This window comes from Oncorhynchus clarkii, chromosome 14 (genome assembly GCF_045791955.1).
Source record: "Oncorhynchus clarkii lewisi isolate Uvic-CL-2024 chromosome 14, UVic_Ocla_1.0, whole genome shotgun sequence".
NCBI classification, from domain to species: domain Eukaryota; kingdom Metazoa; phylum Chordata; class Actinopteri; order Salmoniformes; family Salmonidae; genus Oncorhynchus; species Oncorhynchus clarkii.
Genome location: NC_092160.1, coordinates 23,299,040 through 23,321,884, shown reverse-complemented (window position 1 = coordinate 23,321,884; position 22,845 = coordinate 23,299,040). Strand labels below are relative to the sequence as shown.

General features: G+C 40.0%; 2 protein-coding genes across 3 annotated transcripts; one reads left to right on the top strand and one right to left on the bottom strand.

The window, feature by feature from the left end:
• Positions 1-5,586: 5,586 nt before the first annotated feature.
• On the bottom strand, positions 5,587-10,873 carry LOC139366424 (uncharacterized). The gene is made up of 2 exons (XM_071103896.1): positions 10,402-10,873; positions 5,587-9,246 (listed from the first exon to the last, which is right to left on the bottom strand). Exons 1-2 carry the CDS (start codon positions 10,430-10,432, stop codon positions 6,974-6,976), a joined length of 2,304 nt encoding a protein of 767 aa, XP_070959997.1. The 5' UTR covers positions 10,433-10,873; the 3' UTR covers positions 5,587-6,973.
• Positions 10,874-12,632: 1,759 nt separating this feature from the next.
• LOC139366423 (glutathione reductase) lies at positions 12,633-22,451 on the top strand. 2 transcript variants are annotated; one of them, XM_071103894.1, is made up of 14 exons: positions 12,633-13,029; positions 13,548-13,707; positions 15,027-15,053; positions 15,282-15,370; positions 16,431-16,500; positions 16,674-16,821; positions 18,028-18,082; positions 18,213-18,312; positions 18,446-18,532; positions 18,944-19,114; positions 19,429-19,540; positions 19,801-19,932; positions 20,696-20,829; positions 21,790-22,451. In XM_071103894.1, the coding sequence occupies exons 1-14, from the start codon at positions 12,956-12,958 to the stop codon at positions 21,937-21,939; spliced, it is 1,509 nt and encodes a 502-aa protein (XP_070959995.1). In that variant the 5' UTR covers positions 12,633-12,955; the 3' UTR covers positions 21,940-22,451. The 2 variants fall into 2 exon arrangements, with proteins under 2 accessions (XP_070959995.1, XP_070959996.1); XM_071103895.1 differs by lacking the exon at positions 12,633-13,029 and having other exon boundaries at positions 13,444-13,707.
• Positions 22,452-22,845: the final 394 nt, after the last annotated feature.

Sequence of the window (22,845 nt, the reverse complement as noted above, 5' to 3'; positions counted from 1 at the left end):
AGATGCTTTTCTCTGACCATTAGGATCTGTCCTCCAGGCTTTCTGCATTGGAGAGGAGAAACTGCAGCAGAAGCTCCTTGTGGGCCTTCTATTGGGATCCCCATTAGCTGTTGCCAAGGCAGCAGCTACTCTTCCTGGGGTCCAAACACATTAAGGCACTTACATTACATATAAAACAAAAGATAAAACAGTACATCATATAACATTACTACACCACTACATATCTACAATACAAAATCTATAATACAGCCATACAACAATATTACAATGTACGTGTGTGTAGAGTGCGTGTGCTAGCGCTTGTGTGCGTATACGTGTGTCTGTACCTTTGTGTGTGTCTCTTCACAGTCCCCTCTGTTCCATAAGGTGTATTTTTACCTGTTTGTTTTACCTGTTTGTTTTATCTTTATCTACCGCTTGCATCAGCTACCTCATGTGGAATAGAGTTCAATGTAGTCCATGCAGTCATGTAGTACTGTGCGCTTCCCATAGTCTGTTCTGGACTTGGGGAATGTGAAGAGACCTCTAGTGTCATGTCTTGTGGGGTATGCATGGGTGTCCGAGCTGTGTGCTAGTAGATTGAACAGACAGCTTTGAACATTCAGCTTGTCAACCCTTCTTACAAAAACAAGTAGTGATGAAGTCAATCTGATTCAATTAATGATGGAGCTGAGTTTGCCTTTTTAACCAACATTTCATTTAAGGTCCTCCAAAGTGTTTTACTATCAATCTTTATATAATTTATCACATGATTTGCCACATGCGCCGAATACAACAGACCTTACAGTGAAATGCTTACTTACAAGCCCTTAATAACCAACAATGCTTTAAGATGTTAAGAAGAAAAATGTGATAAGTAAAAAAAAAATAGATAAGTAAAAAAGAGTAACAAATAATTAAACAGCAGCAGTAAAATAACAGAGTCAATGTGCGGGGGCACTGGTTGGTTGAGGTAATATGTACATGTAGGTAGAGTTAAAGTGACCATTCATAGATAATAAACAGAGAATAGCAGCAGCGTAAAAGAAGGGTCTGGGTAGCCATTTGATTAGCTGTTCAGGAGTCTTTTGGCTTGGGGGTAGAAGCTGTTAAGAAGCCTTTTGGACCTAGACTTGGCGCTCCGGTACCACTTGCCATGCAGTAGCAGAGAGAAGGGTCTATGAATAGGGTGACTGGGGTCTTTGACAATTTTTAGGGCCTTCCTCTGACACCACCTGGTGTAGAGGTCCTGGATGGCGGGAAGCTTGGCCCCAGTGATGTACTGGACCGTACGTACAACCCTCTGTAGTGCCTTGCGGTCGGAGGATGAGCAGTTGCCTTACCAGCCAGTGATGCAACCAGTCAGAATGTTCTCGATGGAAATACCAATGGGGGCGCTGTTGCATAGTTTCATAGTATTGTTTCTTTTTTTATTTTATTTAGTTAAGTCACATGATTTCTCAATTTGCAGTACATTTGCCAATCAGTTGTGCAGCCAGACTTATTTGCCATACCTTTCTCCTCATCCCTCTCAACCATACAATTGTTCAATTCCTCATCAATCCAAGGGGATTTAACAGTTTTTACAGTCATGTTCTTAATGGGTGTATGCTTATTAGTAACTGGAATAAGTAGTTTCATAAATGTGTCAAGTGCAGCATCTGGTTGCTCCTCATTATAAACCACAGACCAGCAGCATCTGGTTGCTCCTCATTACACACCTCAGACCAGCAGCATCTGGTTGCTCCTCATTACACACCACAGACCAGCAAATATTCTTTACATCATGACCATAAGAATCACTGCAAATCTTCTTGTATGACCTCTTATACACTATATCAGGCCCAGCCTTTGGAACTTTGGTTTTCCTAGATATGTTTACAATATTGTGATCACAACATCTGATGACTCTAGATACTGCTTTCAAGCACATTTCTGCAGCATTGGTGAAGATATAATATATACATGTTGATGATTTCATTCCTGTGCTGTTTGTAACTACCCAGGTTGGTTGAACCAGGTTACAGGAGCTGGTTACAGTTTGTAGCTTTTTCTTGAGTGGGCAGCTTGATGGAAGCCAGTCAAAATATAAATCACCCAGAAAATATACCTTTATGTTGATATCACATACATTATCAAGTATTTCTCACGGGGCGGCAGGGTAGCCTAGTGGTTAGAGCGTTGGACTAGTAACCGGAAGGTTGCGAGTTCAAACCCCCGAGCTGACAAGGTACAAATCTGTCGTTCTGCCCCTGAACAGGCAGTTAACCCACTGTTCCCAGGCCGTCATTGAAAATAAGAATTTGTTCTTAACTGACTTGCCTGGTTAAATAAAGGTAAAATAAAAAAAAATAAAATAAAATTTCTCACATATTATCCAGACACTGACTGTTAGCACTTGGTGGTCAATAGCAGCTTCCCACAAGAATGGGCGTTAGGTGAGGCAGATGAATCCTCTCTAATGTCGTGTCTTTGGCTATGTCAGATTAAGTGATATGACATGCTATTCTATAAAATCCTTTCTCTGTAATTAATATTACCTGATTGAGCTAATCCACAAAATAATATTTATAGAGCAGTTATCTTCCAAATAAACTCTTAAAGACCTAGTCATATTTTACATCAATACCAGTCAATGTTAATCGTCACCTTAATTCAGTCTCATCTGAAAGTTGTAAATTCTTGGTTATCTTCACGAACCCTGGCTAACAAGTTGAATCAGCAATACAAAATTGGGTTTAATTATTTATTTACTAAATATCTAACTAATCACACGGAATTACATTTACAAAGAATGAATCATACCTTGATTACAAATTACATCATAAAGGAAAAACGTCCCTAGCGGGCGGAACAGATATGACAGCTGGTTGCACAAAGAAAAGGGGCTGGGTTTGAGTGGAAGAGCGGGAACACTGAGGAACAAAGGGAGAAGTGATGTCGCTATCGTAAATACAGTATCTTATGCATTCTAAATTAGACTTCGGTAGGTTGGTGGTAGATGGAAGGCCGAGTTGCCCAACAGAGTCCTTTGAAGAATGTCTCTGGTGGTAAAATGGATACGTTGTAGTAACGTCGGTGTGTGGTAGTCGGGATACTCTGTATGTTCTTTCCTAGCCCAAGTTTGCAGCTGCTGTTGCTAACTCAACGGCTAGGAGGTATCACTTCTGTAGTAAATAAGAGTTCAAAGTTCATACCATTCGCAGCCAAAGCTCACGCTGAGGTTGGCTTCGTTCTGTAGTTATTATCTGAACCATTCTGACATCGGACAGTCGTCCTCGGAACAGGAGGTTACATTTTCGTCAAGGCTTTATATAGTGGAGCGAGAAGGGTGTGTTTGAAAAGTTTAATAACCCATGTCTCTTCACAGGGGCGGGCCACTGATTGAGCAGAGCCCTAACCTTATGAAAACCCAAATCTCTAATTTGGAAGCTAACATTACATTTCATCTCTTCACCAATAATTTTATATTCAAACATTTAAATTGAACAACAATTCCATGTGAATCTGATAACTACAATGTGCAGACTTTCCACTGTAGATTTTATGTCATCCTATCATTGATGAGAATGTCTCAGATGACAACCGAACTGACATCATATTCATTAAGTACCACCGCATATGTTCAATTGGTCGGATTACCAGAATATAGTTCATTTCCCCCCAGCTTCTGATGTTCCCAGAATCTCTATGTTAACCAAGGGATTTTCAAATGTCACATCAGTAGGGTAGAGAGAGGAAAAAGGGGGGAAGAGGTATTTATGACTGTCATAAACCTACCCCCAGGCCAACATCAAGACACTAAGCTTTACAGGAATGTGGTTCTGAATATTGACCGCAACACCGCCCCCATTGGTATTTCTGTATTTTCTTTGTTATAACCATCTATTGCTACCACTCTATCGTCAAAGGTATTATCTTAGTGAGTTTCAGAGATAGTCAGAATATGAATGTCATCTGTTACAAGCAAGTTATTGACTTCATGAATCTTGTTTCTTAGGCTACATGTGTACTTTTCTGGGTTGCTTGATTGTTTTTAATGCTTTACTGGGAAGCTTATCAGAAGTAGACTTGCTCATGTTATTTATATTGCCTGATTGTGCAGGGTGAGCTGCACACAGTGGACTTCCTACTAGGGCACACCGCCTCAGTGCTAACAGTATAAGTCTGGTTCATAGGCACAAGATTACTGCATACAATAGCTGTAGGATCAACATAATTATTCAGGGCAGTTAGGGGGACATACATTAAGTTACTTACATTGTGTCTACCAATGCCCCTGGGATAATGTATATTTGATGCAGCATTATGACAACTCAGTGGCACAATGGTAGGATTAACTGAGCTGTTCTTGTGTCATTGATACTGTAAGTCATTGGCTCAACGCAGCCTTGAAATGCGTGGACAGAGTCCAGGAGCCAAGATGACTTGGATGGACTCCGTATTTTATTTTTCCAGGTGTCGAATTTAACTATAAAAGTGATTCCAACAGAGCTACAGTAATCATTAGCCAGGTGTGTAATGCCAGTAGCCTGCTGAATCTTTCACACCCGTGGCCCAACAGCTACAAAGTTCAATGGCTGATGGGAAAAAACTGAGGATGGATCTATTGAAGTCATTGATAAGTCATTGTCTCAACGCAGCCTTGAAATGCGTTTTAATTATGCTGTAGATCATGTATTAAACAACCCAGACACATCAAAGATGCACTTGTCCTTCTGATGGGAGAAAACTGAGGATGGATCCACAATAATAACCTCATATATGTATGCAACAAGACACTAAAGTAATTCTGGAGAAGAAAAAAAACATAGCAAAGGAATACGTTTTTGGGCCTAAATGCAAAGACTTATGTTTGGGGCAAATCAGACACAACATCACTGAGTAACATCCTCCTTATTTTCAAGGATGGTGGTGGCTGCATCATGCTTCTGAGTATGCTTGACATCAGCAAAGACTGGGGAGCTTTTCAGGATGAAAAGAAACAGGATGGAGCTAAGCACAGGCAAAATCCTAGAAGAAAACGTGCGTCAGTCTGCTTTACACCAGAGACTGGTAGAGGAATTCACCTTTCAGCAGAACAATAACCTACAACAAAGCCAAATCTACATTGGAGTTTCTTACCAAGACGACAGTGAATGTTCCTGTGGCCAAGTTAGTTTTGTCTTAAATCTGCTTTAAAATCTATGGCAAGGCTTGAAAATGGCCATGTAGCCATGAACCCCAACACCTTGACAGAGCTTGACTAATTTTGAAAATAAAATGTAAATTTTGCACAATACAGGTGTCCAAATCTCTTAGGAGACTTAACCAAGAGTCACAGCTGTAATAGCTACCAAAGGTGTTTCTAACCTGTACTTACTCAGGGGGGTGAATGCTTATCCAATAAAGTATAATTAGTGTTAGATTTTTTATTAATCTTTAAAAAGAAATGTTAGAATTTTTACTCAACTTTGACAAGAGTATTTTCAGTAGATCGTTGACAAAAAAAGTACAACTAAATTAATTTTAATCCCATTTTGTAAACCAACAAAGTGTGAAAAAGGTTCAAGGGGGTGTAGACTTTCTTTAAGCCCTGTACATGTAAATAATACAGCAATGCGAATGTATGAAAAAAGATCTTTATTCAAAATGGCACATTAAGATAATACATAGAGGACAGAAAACACTGACAACATGAGAACAACTATAATTGTTATTATGCGAATAACTCCCATTTAAAAGATGAGAGAAATTTCAAAGGAAACCAAAATACATGTACATTTAAAGATCCGCACCACATCTAAACAAGAGCTATATTTGATAAATATATTGTTATGGTCCAATTTAAAACATCTCAATATTTTCTCTGATACTTTTACATAAAAAATTACAGAAAAACAGATGATTGAGGGAGCGGTTCAAACACTTCTAGCAATATACAGCAGTAACCATGACAAAAAGTCCAAAGAAAACATGAATGACTTATGAAAAAGGGATAAAGATGGCAGGAACCACCTGGAATTATGGTTAAAAATGTAAAAGTTAAAAAAAAAGGTTCAATAGAGTAGCACTGAGTTACTTTGCTCCACTAGGAACTTAAAATGTTAATGTCAAGTCAGTCAACCCTAATAAATGCAAAATATAAAACAGGAATGATGAGGTTGGATAATATAACCAAACTTTTTTCAGAGCTTCAATACAAAAAGTCAGTGATCAATGGAAAGAGGTTTAGCATGAACATTCTATTCACCATGTGGTAACATTTTCAGAATTCTGTAGTAGGATTGACAACTATTTATATTTTGATGTAAAAACACTGGTATTGGGTGGCAGCTCTAGCTACAATTGCTTTTTTCAGAGACAATGGCAGAGAAATGTGCCTGGTCTTTCGATGACAGTTGAAAAAAAAAATCCCTTGCTGTCCTCATGGCTATCATTCTACACACTATTTTTGTGTAGCTATTTATTTAATTAAAGAGTGAGTTATCAATTTAAATACTCAAAACAACAAATTAGTAACGTTGCTGACTGCGTTCGCTGGTGTTCTATTCTCTCAGTGCAGTCCGGCTAAAAGTAACCAGGAGGTTACATGTTATTTTATTCAAAATGCATTCAAAATAATTGACATTGATTTAATTTAAGCAGTTGTTCATCCATCAGAAAAAAAGTACAAGTTCATTCAAATATACAATCATATTTACACATATGTGCTATCAATGATACTGCAGCAAAAATGCTAATTGTTTATTATTATTTATTTATTTTAAATATGCCTGCCTGAATGCCCACTTGTTTCTCTCAATGGGGTTCAGTCTTTCATAATCTATGAAGTAACATATTGTATGAAATGTCTAACCATTATTAATCTGAAGCTCAGCTAGGGACCCTGGAAATGAGTGCAAGCCAACCCTTAATGGCGCAATGCATCAGACTCTTGTCTTGATAACTCAATGTTTAGTGTTCTGTTCCCAGCAAATAAATCTATCATTTTCCATAACAATTTGTCATCACCCTAAGGAGAGGCCTTAACGGTACATCCAATCACCTCATACGTATGTCCCATTACTTTGCTCAACTTCATTTTCATTATGTGACATGTTGGACCAATGTCTGGAATCGTCTCCATTCCCCCCCTCCCTCTCAGAACCAGAGGCTTGGGATGATTGAGAACCACAACAGGTTGGTTTGGGCCTGGTTGCTTCACCAGCTGGTCTTCTTTCAGTGGAGTTGGGCAGATAATAACCCTGTCACCTGTGGTATCTAACAGGTGGGTGAAAGTCTTTGACCCAGATACCATGTCTCGTCGTCTTCTTTTCTTCCTTCGTTGGTTCAACTCAGGTGCACAACGTTGAAGGCTACTTTCCTCTTCTACTCGTATCCTTTTCAATGAGAGCTTCAGGCAGGAAGAGAGTCTACCAGAAATGTCACGCTTGTTTGCTGAACTTTTCCAGTGTCTGGGGACTGACCCTTTTTCAGTGTTAATTTGGCCAATCCAACTGTCCCGTGTGTTTACTGTTTTTTTGGCCATATTTTGAGGACTTTTTTTCATATTCAAAACTGTTTTCTTGTGAAGCTTTATTGTAACACTGTTATTTTCCCCCTTGGTGCTCAAGGGATTACTTGTTAGTGATTGGGTGTGTCTAGAACATTGAGCACTCTGCATCTGGTGACAGGCTTTTGAGGTCATTTGAGGTGCATGAACAGAGGACAAACCCTCAGGGGCCATATCAGTGTTTCCTGGCTTTATCTTGTGTTCATGCCCTTTGCACACTGCTGTTGTCTTAGCAGGTGTGAGGATCAAAGAATTCTTGACATTTCCTTGCTCTACCGTTGCAGAGGGTGAATTATTACCCAAAGCTATGGTCCGAAGAGCCACCGCCAAGAGTTGAGGGCTACTTAGAGAAAATACAGCTGAAATGACTGGGAAACCTTTTGGTCCTGGCATGTCATCTACTAATGGATTCTCAGATTGAGTCCAACCAGAGGTGTTTGAGTCAGCCACATGACAAGTCTCATCCTCTTTAGGTTGGTTTGTTGGAGAGGGAATGACCAGGGTGCTACTTCTAGGGTTGCACAATACAAGAGACGACATTGCAGCAGGTGCAACAGAGGGTGATTTGGTGCCATTGACGTTTCCCATCATGGATACACTCGAGACAGCTGTAAATGAAGTCAAGCGTTCAGATTTTTGCACAGAATCACAGTTCTCTTCCTTCACTTCCTCTTTCTTTATCTCAAATGGCTGATTTACATCTTTCACCATCACCAGCAACTCTTCAGAGTGTTTTTTCAGTTGTATGCCATTTGTGTTGTAGGCAGTTGTTAAATCCTTTTGTTTCTGGTTATTTATTTGTCGGGTTGATATGTTGGCTGTGCAAGTTCTCTTCTTCACTGGCTTTTCTCTAGTTGGAGTGGCGTTGGACATCGATGATTTACACAAAGTGGCATTTTGTGAGGTTGTGGTCCGACAGGCTTTCGCTACAGACCCATTCGATTGTTGTGAGACAAGTCTCAACTTTAGTTCCTTGGTGCCATTGACTGTTTTCACCTCAACAAGTTCAACAAGGCAGCCAGGGGGGATGGTCCCCACTTCAGGGAAAGAGACAGTCAAAGGCCTGTTGTGTTGAATTGGTTCATTTAAAGGTGCCAACAGCTCCACCTCTACTTTGGGCAATATGTTTGCATCCAGTGTCCCATCCATAGGTCTTCCTTCATCCACTCGTCTTCCTTCATCCACTCTGGTTGTGATATTCTTAGTGCGCAAAGGTGCGACCCTTGTATTTAAGATCCCTGATAATGTGGGATCTCTGGGCAGAGCACTGGGGAGAGAGGCCGGTTTGGGAGCTCTGGGCAAAGCAATGGATACTTTCTCAGGAGGCGCATTGTGTATTCGCTTCATATGCATTTCAACATAGTCTTTCTTCACAGCTCTATAATCACAGAACTGACACTTGAAGGGGTGTACTCTGGTGTGCTGTTCTACATGGTGGTTTAATTCGGCCTCGCTGTATGAGACATGGTTACAATAGAAGCAGTAAAATCTCATTACCGCATGCTCCATAATATGGCTGCTGTAATCATCAAAATCTGTTGTCAAAAAGCGACATTTCTCACAAAACCAAACTTTAGAGTTTTTGAATTTGGAATTTACCACACACTCAAAGTCAAACTCATCTGGCCTTCTTGAATCCTGCACAAATGAATTGTGAGTGTTTTGATTTGCAGGACTCCCATTTGATAGGTTGCTCAGACCTGCTACTCCAGGTTGGGATGTCTTCTTCCTTCCTGTGTAGAGAACAGAATAATAAAAATTAGTGTTGATTTATGCCCCAAAAACACATTAGTAACAACGACTGTACCCTAAATAAGTGTGCCCAATATGAGACCTATGATTAATTATTTCATTAATTTATAAGACAAGATCTAAGGGCATTCCATAGCGACTGCATTGGAGATAAAGCATGGCCCAATGACTTTACCTGCTAGCAGCATGTATTCCGTGTCCAAATAGACAGCCATACTCAGTAGACCGTTCTGATTGGAGAATCTCAGCTTGAATTGCCGAGCAGTGAATAAGAAACTATTCAAACCCGTTTTTAGATGCTACCCCTCCCCACATCTAAATCGAATATGGATGCCAATTATTTGTTTTTGCACACACCGGTCGGTGGTTCACCTGTCTGTTGTTAGCTAATGAGTCCTGCAAAACGGTCAGGTGCTCTCCCAGACAGGGGCTGCATCGAAAAACTGGATTGAATAGTTTGTTGCTCATTGCTCTGTGTTGCAAACGGCAATTCTCCATTCAGAACCGTCTACCGATTATGGATGTAGCTTCGGGACACACGCTGCCAATAGCTAGGCATTGTACCATGAGTTATCTTGAAAGCAATCGTTATGGAATGCCCTTATATTAATGCAATAATTAAAATCAAAGGTTTAATATTGGGCTAGTGCCTATTTTGATTTGGGATCATGCAACCAACCACATGTCAACATTTAGATGACTGGACATATCAATCCATATAGATAAGCTTTTTTCATTTTGTAAACAACGTAATTGTAAACAAACACTATAGTCTCAAAACATGGTTCATCTTTCTGTGCTACCTAGGCATCGCCTCGCCTCCTATTAGAGAAGAAACCTTGCCGCTGACCTTCTCCAAAGCGTTTTGAAGAAGCAAGTAGAAAATCAATGAATCGAGAAATAACTATGAATTTGAGTGGTTACATTTCTCCAGCCCCACCCTCTTTTTACCATGAAATTGGCGTTTTCTCGCGTTATTGTTGTATGAACTGCAGATTGCCCCTTTATCGAATTGAATATGTTTAATAATAATTTGAATTGTATATCCCATGGCTGTTTTCCACGAGATTAAAACCGACAGAGGATGCTACGTTAGCCTAGCTACATTAGCATGTGACAATTTTGGGTGAACAAACCTTTGTTGACATTTTGACTTTGTGCCGTCATGTTCTGCTACATTTGGGACGCGCTGACTTCCATACGCCAACGAGTGGATTTCAAATGCTTGAAATAATCACAACATTTACAGCAAATACAATTTCAGCAGTTACGATGTTGCGTTTCTCCGTATTTTTCTGCACATTCTTTCAGGTAATGTTGCCAGGTCAAGCTAAAATTTCAGACGAAATGACCACTCAAAACCCGCCCAAAAGACAAGAAAACGAACCCGTTTTTTTGCACGACAGGAGTTGCCACATGTATACAATAAAAACATTTTCCATAAGGTTAACGACATGAGAAGCTAAATTCGGTTTTCCTCAAAATAATATTTGTGAGCTATGACATAATGTAATATAGGAATTTGAACATGTTCAAGAGAAAATACAATTTGCCCTTATTAAATTCGCCAGATAATTTTCCATCAATGGATGTCGACTTAACTCGTTTGACTGCTATTATTAAGCAATAAGGCACAAGGGGGTATGTACCATGGCTAAGGGCTGTGCTTATTCATGACACAACACGGAGTGCCTCAATACATTTGTTAGCAGTGGTATATTGGCCATATACCACAAACCCCCTGAGTGCCTTATTGCTATTATAAACTGGTTACCTGCATAATTAGAACAGTAAAACAAAAACAAATTGTCATACCCATGGTATATGGTCTGATATACAACGGCTTTCAGCCAATCAGCATTCAGGGCTCAAACTAGACAAACAGAACTAGACAATAATTTGTGCCAGGTGTGATATCCCTCCTAAATAGCTCGGGCTAATGTTCCTATCAACTCAGTAAAGTCAGCAGGCTAGTCTTTAAAACATGTTTTTATTGGTATATAACTGTTATGAAAGTTGTATTGTCAATTTTGTTTTGTATTTAAACGTGTACATGACAACTCAACAAAATTTCCTCATGGGGACAATAAAGTACGTAAGTAAGAACCACCCAGTTTATAATTGTAAATAAATCCCCTTTGTGCATGTGTTTAACTACAGAAAAATCCGACAGGAGAGTTTGAGTGATGAAAGCTGGACAGAGGATCTCAAAATCCCCGAGCAAGAAATACTTGTATGAAGATTTTTTTCTATCAATTGTGCTATTATGTACCCGATATTAAGTCTACAACCCGTTATAAATGGCCAATTTGCAAGGTTGACTTGTCATTGCAATAGGCATAGGCTACAGACTAAAATCTGGGTTTATGATTGTAATTCAACTTTGCCATGGTTTTCTTAGATAAAGACAGTTAGCCTATATCCCATGATAGGCCTACATCTCATTTCAGATAGTCTACAGTAGCCTAGACAAGATGTAAACTGAACGATTTAGCAGCTTGCTAAATTACCACAGACGAATTTATTCAACATGAATAGCGAGGCGATTGAGGTAAGTGCTTGTGTTTCCCAATAGTCTACTGGAATAGGCTACTGGGTTCATAATTTAATTAAATAATTAGTGTATGTGATATATACACACACACACACACTGAATATGCTCAACAACAGACCGTTTTTATTTTTTCGATTTTTCTATCAAATGGTAGCTAACAGAGACAAATGTATCATTATCCACATTTAATGTCAGTTTCATTGAGGACTTTTCCCTATAAAGAGAACCACGTGAGGGTGTTCCATAACTTCCATTTCAAATTTCCAATCGGGCAGCCCCCGAGACCCAAGAATTGAGCATGATGCCGTTTTCTTTAGAGTCAACATTAGAATGCAGTTTAAACCATCACTGCGCTCAAACTCGTTTTCCAGTGCATTGTCTTCATTATTTATTGTTGTGCACCAGTTGTAGCTTATTTATGTTTTACGGGAAAAGGGTTGGAAATAGTTGTCTCCATATTGACAATCTAAATAGCCTACCTATAAATGGTAAAAAGTTGCCACAACGTGCGCGTGCTGCTCCCTCTACATGACTCCGCCAATAACAGTGGTACTCACTCCACAATAGCCTACCTCCCTCCCCTGACAGTCAGCAGCAGGTCACAGTGAAATATATGTTTTAATAGAAATGCCATGGCGGCCGCGGTGTAAATTAGAAATAGTTCAAAAACCCGCAACAATACAGTTTCACCCGCGAAATCGTTTTCTAAATAGCCCAACTTACAGGAAAATCACATACATGGCAACACTGTTTCAGGTTGAAGAAAGCTCTGAAGGCCTACGGAGGAAATGAGTGATTTTGATTGGCTCCGATGGTCACGCGTGATCAACTCGAGTTAACCCCTAGCGTGATTGACATATACGTCCTATATTTTCGTCGTTTATCCAGCTGAAATATCACTGGAGCTATCATCCAAAAACGGCATTCCATAGCTAATTTAGGAATAATTAGTGAAACATTACGCATATCTTTCTATAGCCTATAAGGTTTCGAGCTTTTATTTTGAAAGGTCCTTTCTATCGGCTCAGGAAGTAGCTTTATTTTGTAAGCAGCATGTTGTATACACTTTGTTTCCATCCATTAAATGTGTTAAAGACGCGTTATGTTAATATGAAATAAACTACAGACCGTGAAACATGCAGTGGGTCAAAATATGCAGACAGTCGCTTTCAAGCACTGTGAACACGACTTTGACAGTGGCACTGTCTAGGTGAGTATTTTTTTCTCGAAGTCAATTTGAACTGTTTTTCTATGAATCATTGAATAGTTGACTAATACATTTTCAGCCATCTCCATGCATGATAAAAAAGAAAATGAATTTGTCCCCCATGTGGTGGCTTTAGCCCTTAGGATGATGACACTGCTGATATTATATAGGTATTATCCTTCCATTAAAAAGGGTAGACTAGGCCTATATTTTGATATTCATTTACCATTCATTCTGTCAGTGCTCCTCATATCACATATTGTAAGATTAGCCTATCATTGTAGGCTAATAGACTGCACATCACCATGACTATGTTAAAATAGTTTCTGGGATTTACAGACCATTGTTGCAATTCACAATGACTAAGCACTAGCTTTCACTTCGGGGATTGACCCTCCCATTCGCCCAAACAACTGCGTCCGGTGGTGTGCGGGCTTCCTGGTTATGGCAATAATAATACCGTTTGCCCGGATGCAAGTTCTTATTTTCTCACTCCGGCGATTGCTTCCACCCTCTTACAGACACAAACTTATCCGTCGGAGTATGGCCTCAGATGCAACAACCCGGTTCGATTTTCTAGTGATTGGAGGGGGATCTGGGGGTCTAGCCGGTGCACGCAGGGCAGCGGAGCTCGGGGCCACTGCCGCGGTGGTCGAGAGTCACAAACTCGGAGGTACCTGTGTGAGTAAAAAGTTATCCTGGTTATAGCCACTGTACTTATATAAATAGTTCAAAAAGCAACTCTGAAATGACATCGCATAGGCCTAATTTCCACTGTTCAGTCTCTGATATTCTGTCAAGTTGTCACGTGTAGTTAACGGATTCATTGCGAAGCCTCGAGACCATACTCTTTTTGTGGGATGTTTTTGTGCACAGTGTTGTGGTTTGTTAGAGTTAAAAGCAATGGGCACCAATCCAGCGCACGAGCATTCTACTGGTACATAATAATTTTGTTTAACAGTACTAGAGTTATGGCCACAGGTGTTCATCACCCCCTTCTCCACATTTCAGTCTATGGAAGATAAGCTATTAAAGTTACCACATCCGTAAAGCCTGGTCTACCTTTATATAGCTGTAATGAATTGTACAATCTTTTGAGCTAAAGTGTATAATGCAGGGATGGGCAACTTTGATGGCGGTGGGGGCCTCAAGGAAAACATTTTAGCAGCTCCTCTGTGACAGCAAAGAGAAACCTTTAATTTCAAGTTCATTTCCTGCAATTCTACACATTTTACCATGGGGCGGAGAGAATATTTCGCAATTTTAAGCAAATTTCATACTTTTCTACTCATTTTGCCATGGGGCGGAGAGAAAAAAATTGCAGTTGTACAGCTAATTTCCTGCAATTCTAGACATTTTGCCATGTGTATGAATATGAGAACTGACGAACAGTAGGCCCCAACCCGGTTGGTAATTTGACCATGCTTACTACAAGTTTAGATAGCTTGACTAATTTACCAATCTAAAAAATGTTAGCTGACATGGGCTAATTAAGTATCTGCTGATGCACAACCAAATGTCAATTTAATCTTGTGTATTCTAACTCTCCACAGTAAGTAGAGTCCCTTCCCCCACTGAGTCCCTTCCCCCACCGAGTCCCTTCCCCCAAAAGCATGTATATAAAATACAAAAAAATCTACAAAAGCTGCCAGTTGCCCATCCCTGGTCAAAAGTATTGCTCTCCCACACAACATACCAGAATTTCAACAATCTGAGTTGGTGCAATGTAATTTCAGAGCTGTGGCCAGTATTCTTGCAAAATGCAAGACGATTATTTGGCTCCCCATTGCTTTGTGTCTCAACATCATCACACACACCCATGTTTCTTGGGTAGGAGCATGGATGGTTCCTTTTCATACATTGCTATTATATTTCAATTTCAAGATATTTAATGATGCAATGCAGTTAACTAATTCCTTGAAGGACTTGACACTTCCTGTGTTCGCTTGTTTTTTAGTCATGCTCATGTTTGTCGCCTTTTTTCTCCTTTTCTTCTTTAGGTCAATGTTGGCTGTGTCCCTAAGAAGGTATTGTTTTATAGTCAGCCTCCTGGTAAGGGGTGGGGGGGGGGGGGGGTGGCGGCATGTGTAAGTAGCCTAGGCACTGTTAGTAGAGTAAGTTTTGTGCTGTGTGTGTGGAATATTGAATACACATTTATTAAACACACACACTATTTATAGCTATTTGTAGGGTACAGTAATAGAAAGGGCCAGAAGAATGTGATCCCGCAATTAAGTGTTTGTTTTTGGTCTCAGGTTATGTGGAATGCTGCAGTTCATGCAGAATATCTCCACGATCACTCTGACTATGGTTTTGATGGCGGACATGTTCACTTCAGCTGGGAGTAAGTATCTGACTTGAGGTCGCCACAGTTTATGGACTTGTTCTGACATCAGCCTGTCCTCTCACACCTTAAATTACTGCATCCTGTCAACTTAGTTAGAGCCCTCACACAGCATTTCTAGTTTTTTTTTCGCATTGGCGTGTTAATGTGACATTCTTGCACAAGGCAAGCCTTTTCTTTGGTTCCTCATTCTTTCATGTGGGGGTGTTTGTGTGCGTTCATGGGTGTGCATGTGAAAGGGTACCACACATTTCTATTGATGTGAAATGGCAAATTCATGATGAGACATTGCAGATTTTTCATGAACTGACCTGTAAGATAACAGTCAGAGGCTTTGTTAAGATGTTGTTATTTGAACTATTTGCAAGTCATGCTCCTTTTGTTCCCCATCCCGTTCTCAGTTTACATAGCAGTCTGTTGCCCAACCTTAGCCTTCCTTTGCGTTAATCTATTTGGCAACTAACTCCACACAGATTGTGTTACCCAGGTGACTGGGAGTGATAGGGTAGACTAAGGAAGTGGCCACAACCAGTTAAAACGGATATAATTTAATTTGTCATCTGCAACATAACATGCTGTTTTTCAATTATTATTATGCCATCAAGCTTTTCTGTGAGCGCACCAACTTCACATTTTGACATTATGTGCAACATTGTAACATATTTAGAAATTTGTGTTTATAAAATGAATTAATGAATTATATATTTTTATTTAACTAGTCAAGTCCGTTAAGAACAAATGATTATTTACAATGACGGCCAAACCCTAACCCGGACGACGCTGGGCCAATTGTCCATATGGGACTCCCAATCACGTCCCGTTGTGATACAGCCTGGAATCGAACCAGGTTCTGTAGTGACACCTCTAGCACTGAGATGCAGTGCCTTAGACCGCTGCGCCACTCGGGAACACATCAGTAATCATTGGTGATAATAATGTCATCCATTAATATCAGTTTTGACTGGGGTAATTGATAATAATCGCTGCGCCACTCGGGAGCCCAAATTAAGAGGAAAATGTATCCAGTTCTGTAATCAGTCCTTTTTTCTTTTGTGTGCAGAACTATTAAGACCAAAAGAGATGCATATGTTAGTCGGCTTAATAACATCTATCGCAACAATCTTGACAAGGTAAGCTTAAACCAGTTCACTGACTGGAGTGTATATTTTGCTTTCCCTCATCATCCATAAAACAGGTTTTGACATGCATAGACATGCACCATAATAGCCTATATTTATGACAATTGTGTTTTTGTTCACATATTTGCACCTGGAACGGAATGGTAACTGGTCTTCTCCCATAGGCTAAAATTGAAACGATTCAAGGTCACGCCAGGTTCATTGACGGCCCTGACCCCACTGTTGAGGTGAATGGGAAGAAGTACACCGCGCCTCATATCCTCATTGCCACAGGAGGGTTCCCTTCTGTCTTGAGTGACAGTGATGTGCCAGGTAAGACTACACAATTCAATTGTATTTGTCAAGTACACAGTTTACAGCAGGTATAAAAGGTGCAGCGAAATGCCTTGTGTGCTCGCTCCCTCAACATTGCGGTATGACCTAGGGTGCATATTTAAATGAACAACAACCTAAAAAAGTTATTTGTGAAAAGTGACAACCCTTTTGCCATTCTTTATCTAGCATGTAATTTGTGTCTGTTTAAGCTTCAGAAAGGGTTAATGAAGTCTTCGTTAAGTTTGAAAAGTTATGTTTAGTTTAAAGATGCACTATGCAGAAATCTCTGCCATTTCCTGGTTGCTAAAAAATTTGAATAGTTTGCCAAATTTCAGTTTGTGACAAAACAAGCAAGCAAGCGTAGTGTAGAGAATCCCTTTTACCATCTAAACCACTGTGAAATATATTTTCCATAACCCTAAATATTGTATTTTCAGCTGTTTGAAGCTGGTAAAAGACGCTAAAATGAAACTTAAGAACGGGAAGCACTGAAAAGATCTACCGCTTTGTAGACTTGCTTTCAATGAGAATTACATATCTATAACTTACATTTCTATGTGAATTTGGTCGGGTCCCCCAAGAAGTTACATATTGTAGCTTTAAAGTATAACTGATCTTTCGATTAAGGTATTGCAGCCTACTATGTAAAATTGCTATACCTAAACGTTTGCTATATGCTTATTGTTGCTGTTCAAATTGTAAACATGAATCATTATTTTTATTTTATCAAATTATTTTCACAGAATTTTTATTTATCATGACGAAATCATGCTTTTCAAATATAAAATGAAATAATAAGCTTGGTTAAAGCTAGAATCCTTATTTGCTGCATCCATTTTTGGACTTATAAATTAATGATATATATATATATATATATATATATATATACCCATTCATTCTTGAAGAATATAACTTATAAATGCCTCATGAGCTTAGTTTAACTGTCTTACCGGTCAGAACCCAAAATATAAGCTTGTTTTACTACAATGTTTGTAAACAAAGTAAATGTCAACAAACACTGTATAGCCTCAAAACATGGTTAAAACGATAGTTATGACACTTTAGGACGGTCAGCCCTTGCAAACAGTTCTGTCTATGATTTGAAAGTGCGTACATTTCTCTTGGCCCAACCCTTAGCTTTTTAGTGAAACGGGTGGAGAGATCCTTTAAGGATTCTAGCTTTAACTTTTCATATAATTCCAGGGGCAAGTCTTGGCATCACCAGTGATGGCTTCTTTGAACTTGAAAGCCTTCCTAAGTAAGTTTAATGTTGTTAAAGACAATAATTTCCATCAGATTTATTGTTATCTTGGCTTGGCTGTTTGACAGATTGTGTTGTGTGCAGTGTAAGTTTGTGTTTCATCCTTTTAAATGTTTCCTCCCAACAGGCGCAGCGTCATAGTGGGAGCTGGATATATTGCTGTGGAAATGGCTGGCATCCTTTCCACACTGGGGTCCAAAACATCCATCATATGTCGTCAGACAGGGGTAAGAACCAATCCAGGCAGACATTGGCCCATATATCATCCCACAAACACGAGGGACAGTTTTTAGAGGTGTGGCATGTACAGGAGGTGGCCACAAGAGGGCATGTCTAATCCTTTTTACCTTTCCCCTACAGGTGTTGAGAAACTTCGACACCTTGATAAGCTCAAATTGCACCAAAGAATTGCAGAACTCTGGCATAGAGTTGTGGAAAAATACTCAGGTAAAAGCATTTCTTTAATGATGATGGTCTATAACTACTATTTTTCTTGTTTTGAGTAACATTATGATTATAATGCATCCAACCATTTTGACCATTAACATTTCTATGATTATAATGCATCCAACATTTTGACCATTAACATTTCTATGATTATAATGCATCCAACATTTTGTCAATTAATGTATGTATAACATGCACATTGTCCTTCCACTGTTATCCCAAAGTGGTCATTATTGTTTCGGTGAGATCAACTAGGTTATAGGCAGACTACGCAGAATTACTAGCTACCTTACATCCCAAATAACTACTCATTATGTGATCCTCAAGATCAAGTGATTCTGCACCTTGCCTTGTTCAAATTGATCCCCTGAAACATGCTGATGGTCTGCTATAACCTGTGTCTGCTGTCAGGTGAAGTTGGTGAGTAAGACAGGCAATGGCCTGTTGGAGGTCACACTGGTTACCAAAGACCCAGAGAAGAAGAACGAGGAGGAGAAAATCGGCACCATCCAGGAGGTAGACTGTCTGCTATGGGCCATCGGCCGAGAGCCCAACACCGCCGGCCTCAACCTTAGCCAGATGGTGAGGATCACTCCTCAGACTGTTTACAAAGGTCTCTAGAAAGAAATGTGGAGATGTTGCTAAAACCTTTTATAGTTTCAGTACGTGGCAAGGGATTCAGAAACGAGTTTGGAATGTGGTACACTGCGATTCCATTGCCTGCATTGCTCACTGTTTTCTCAGATGTTGCAAAAAGAGAAATGTCATGTTTTTAAAGCAGCTAGAGCTACATGTATGAGTGTTGTGAATAATAGTCCCAAAGATTTCAATATAAAGTACAAACCCTGTGTATGGGATGTGGCGGCTTACTGAAGGTTGGATGTCTTATTCGACAGGGTGTGGATATTGATGAGAGAGGCTTCATCGTTGTAGATGAGTTCCAGAACACCACTCGTCAAGGGATCTATGCTGTAGGAGATGTGTGCGGGAAGGCCCTCCTTACTCCTGGTAGGCTGTTAATACACATCAGGGGTATGGCAGACAAAGTGGCCATTTTGAACCATACTTGTGTCTAGTTACAGACATAACTTCAACTGTATACAGCTTGCAATTCACCTAAGAATCATGTTGAATGTGAATAGATTGTCTGTAATGGATAAGGAAGAAGATAACTATAGATATAATCGCACAGTGTACCGTTGATAGTTTAGACACATTTTTGCATTGCAAATCTCAAGTGGGACATTCTTTCTGTTGGGTGTGGGCAGTCGCCATTGCAGCGGGCAGAAAGCTGGCACACAGACTGTTTGACGGCAAGGAGGATGCCAAGGTCGACTTCTCCAACATTCCCACGGTAGTTTTCAGTCACCCACCCATCGGCACGGTGGGCCTCACGGAAGGTGAGTGCGCTCTTAGCAAAGAAGTCCTCAGGTGGATGGTTCCCCTTATTGTAAATGTTCTCCGCTGAAGTGGGATGAGTTGGCGTGTTTCTCTGTCAGTCTGTTGGATAAATAACCAGCCTGGGCCCGGTTTCCCAATAGTAATGGAATTTAGGCTTACAAGTGTTTTAACAATGCATCTTTCCTGCAATGGACGGCATTGTAACATGCATTTCCCAAAAACCACGCAAAGAGAATGTTTGCTAAGTGCATCGTTGAGGCATAGTGTGGATACTGATAGGATTGAAAGAAAGGCAGCGCTGCTCTCGGATCGGCTTTCTCCATTGGAATCTTACCTTAACATTAGAATTATTCCACAATACTGATGACGGATCAGCTCCGAGAAAGATGTTATCGCCTATGGCTGCAAATATTATTCTAATGCTTACCCTAAAATAATGCACTATATCAAGACATCATTGCGCACATGTTGCACATCATAAACTATAGTCATAAACTAAACTAAGGCAAAAATTAAATAAAAAACCAGCGTATTCAAGTGCAACTTTAACGATAGTTTTGGGGAAGCTTGGAGAGTTAACGATGCTCCTACGTAGGTTCTTACTATGAACGTAGCCTTAAGATGCTTTTGGAAACCCGGGCCCTTGTCAAAAGTAGCAAACTTTTTTAGGGAATAGGGTGCCAATTGGAATGCAGCCTTGTGTTTGTGTTTTTCATTAGTAGAGAAGCTGATGGTCTTACATTTGGTCTCCTTGTGTTACAGAGGAGGCGATTAAAAACAGGGGGAAGGAGAATGTGAAGTCTTACAAGACCTCCTTTACTCCCATGTATCACGCCATCACCACCAGGAAGACTCAGTGCATCATGAAGCTGGTGTGTGTGGGCAAGGAGGAGAAGGTGAGAGGCCCCTTAAACCTGGTCCTGGAGACCACGGCAGGTAGCCTAGTGGTTAGAGCTGACAAGGTAAAAATCTGTTGTTCTGCCCCTGAGCAAGGCAGCTAACTTTCTGTTCCTCGGGCGCCGAAGACGTGGATGTTGATTATGGCAGCCCCCTGCACCTCTCTGATTCAGAGGGGTTGGGTTGAATGCGGAAGACACATTTCAGTTGACTAGGTATCCCCCTTTCCCTCAACTGAAATGTGTCTTCCTAGTCAGTTGTACAACTGAATGCATTCAACTGAAATGTGTCTTCATTAAAATAATCCAATGTTCGAACTTGTAAACAAGGCTGCATGTTATTTCTCTCAATGGGACTCTGTGCAGACAATTGCAATGTCCGCTTTAGGTGAAAAGCCGGGAACCATTGTGGATTTGACAGCTCTTACGCAGTTCCACCTCCAAAACCGTCAAAACATCAGCTATGCGTTTTTTGCCTAAAGCGGATCTGATTTGAATCTGATCAACTAATGAAGCCCTTGATTTGATGAAGTAGGTGTGTTCATAGATGGGTTTGAATAAATCTTTGTTCATTTGGCACCAAACGGAAGATTGTCAATTGTAAAATTGTCAATTTTTTGTCAATTTTTGTATTTATTTTACCTTTACCTATTTCACTAGGCAAGTCAGTTAAGAACAAATTCTTAATTACAATGATGGCCTACACCGTCCAAACCCGAACGATGCTGGGCCAGTTGTGTGCCGCCCTATGGGACTCGATCCAATAGGAAACTATAATTTTATTTTTCCGTTGCGATACATTTTGAATTCTACATTGCATGCCCTAATGAACACAACCCGGGATTGAAGAACACTACCCTAGACCCCTCAATATTGAGCTCATTGAGCAAACCATTCATGCCAGCATGTTTAGCCTGCCTCAATCTAACAAAAATTACATATCTTCTCCCCCCCCCCAAGGTGGTTGGCCTTCATATGCAGGGCATTGGCTGTGATGAGATGTTGCAAGGCTTCGCAGTAGCCATCAAGATGGGGGCAACTAAAGCAGACTTTGACAAGACTATTGCCATTCACCCCACATCGTCCGAGGAGTTTGTTACGATGCGTTAACAATGCAAACATCTAGACGATCCTTAATTTCCTATACAGCACCAGCGAGAATCACTATACCAGGAAACAAGTGGCTCAACCGTCTTCTTTTGCAAGGGCTTGACAACGCAATGTTCAATAACAGCTCTCTACTTCCATTTTCTTTCATTTAAGTGACCTCTTTTGTGAACCTCGTATGAATATTTTTGAAAATGCCTAGATGGACCAAGACAATGAAGTTACTGCTTTCTTCATCTGTACTGTTGGTGTTTAAGCATTGCTTATCAATTTATTAAACATGCAAGATTTTTCTCATGACTGTGAAATGGAAGTGGGGGATCTTCTACAGGCATTGTTGTCAAGTCATTGCGTTGGGAGGAAGGATAACTCTCCTAGTGTATGTGAAACCCTGATTGTCAGTCATTGTTTTAGAACGCTGCAAACACTGCCCACAATTACCACCACTACTAGGTCGCAATTTCACTACTACTGTATTGTAATACACATTGAATAAACCTGCAGTTTTTTCTTAAGTATTGTATCATGTTTTATTTTTGACTTCTTTGACACCTTTTTAATGTCGATTTTTAGCACTAGTTTTTGCTTGCAATTTATTTAGGAATTTGGTACGCTTTTCATGTTGAATTAACTATCTTTAACCAATGTATGCCTTTATGGTAGATGCAGGGCCTAAAATGTACTCTTTGGTCCACCAGCCACTGTGGATATTTGTTTCCGGCTAGAATTACACCCAACAACACAAAAACGGATTAGCATTTTTGTAATGTTTCTAAAACAAATGTATTACTAATAAGTAATTTGGTATATTATTGAATTTATTTTTAACCAAATTATTAGGAGACAAATGTTCACCTGCCCCTTTAAGTGCGGAGGTTACCATGGTAACGGGTTTTGATTCATGTTTGT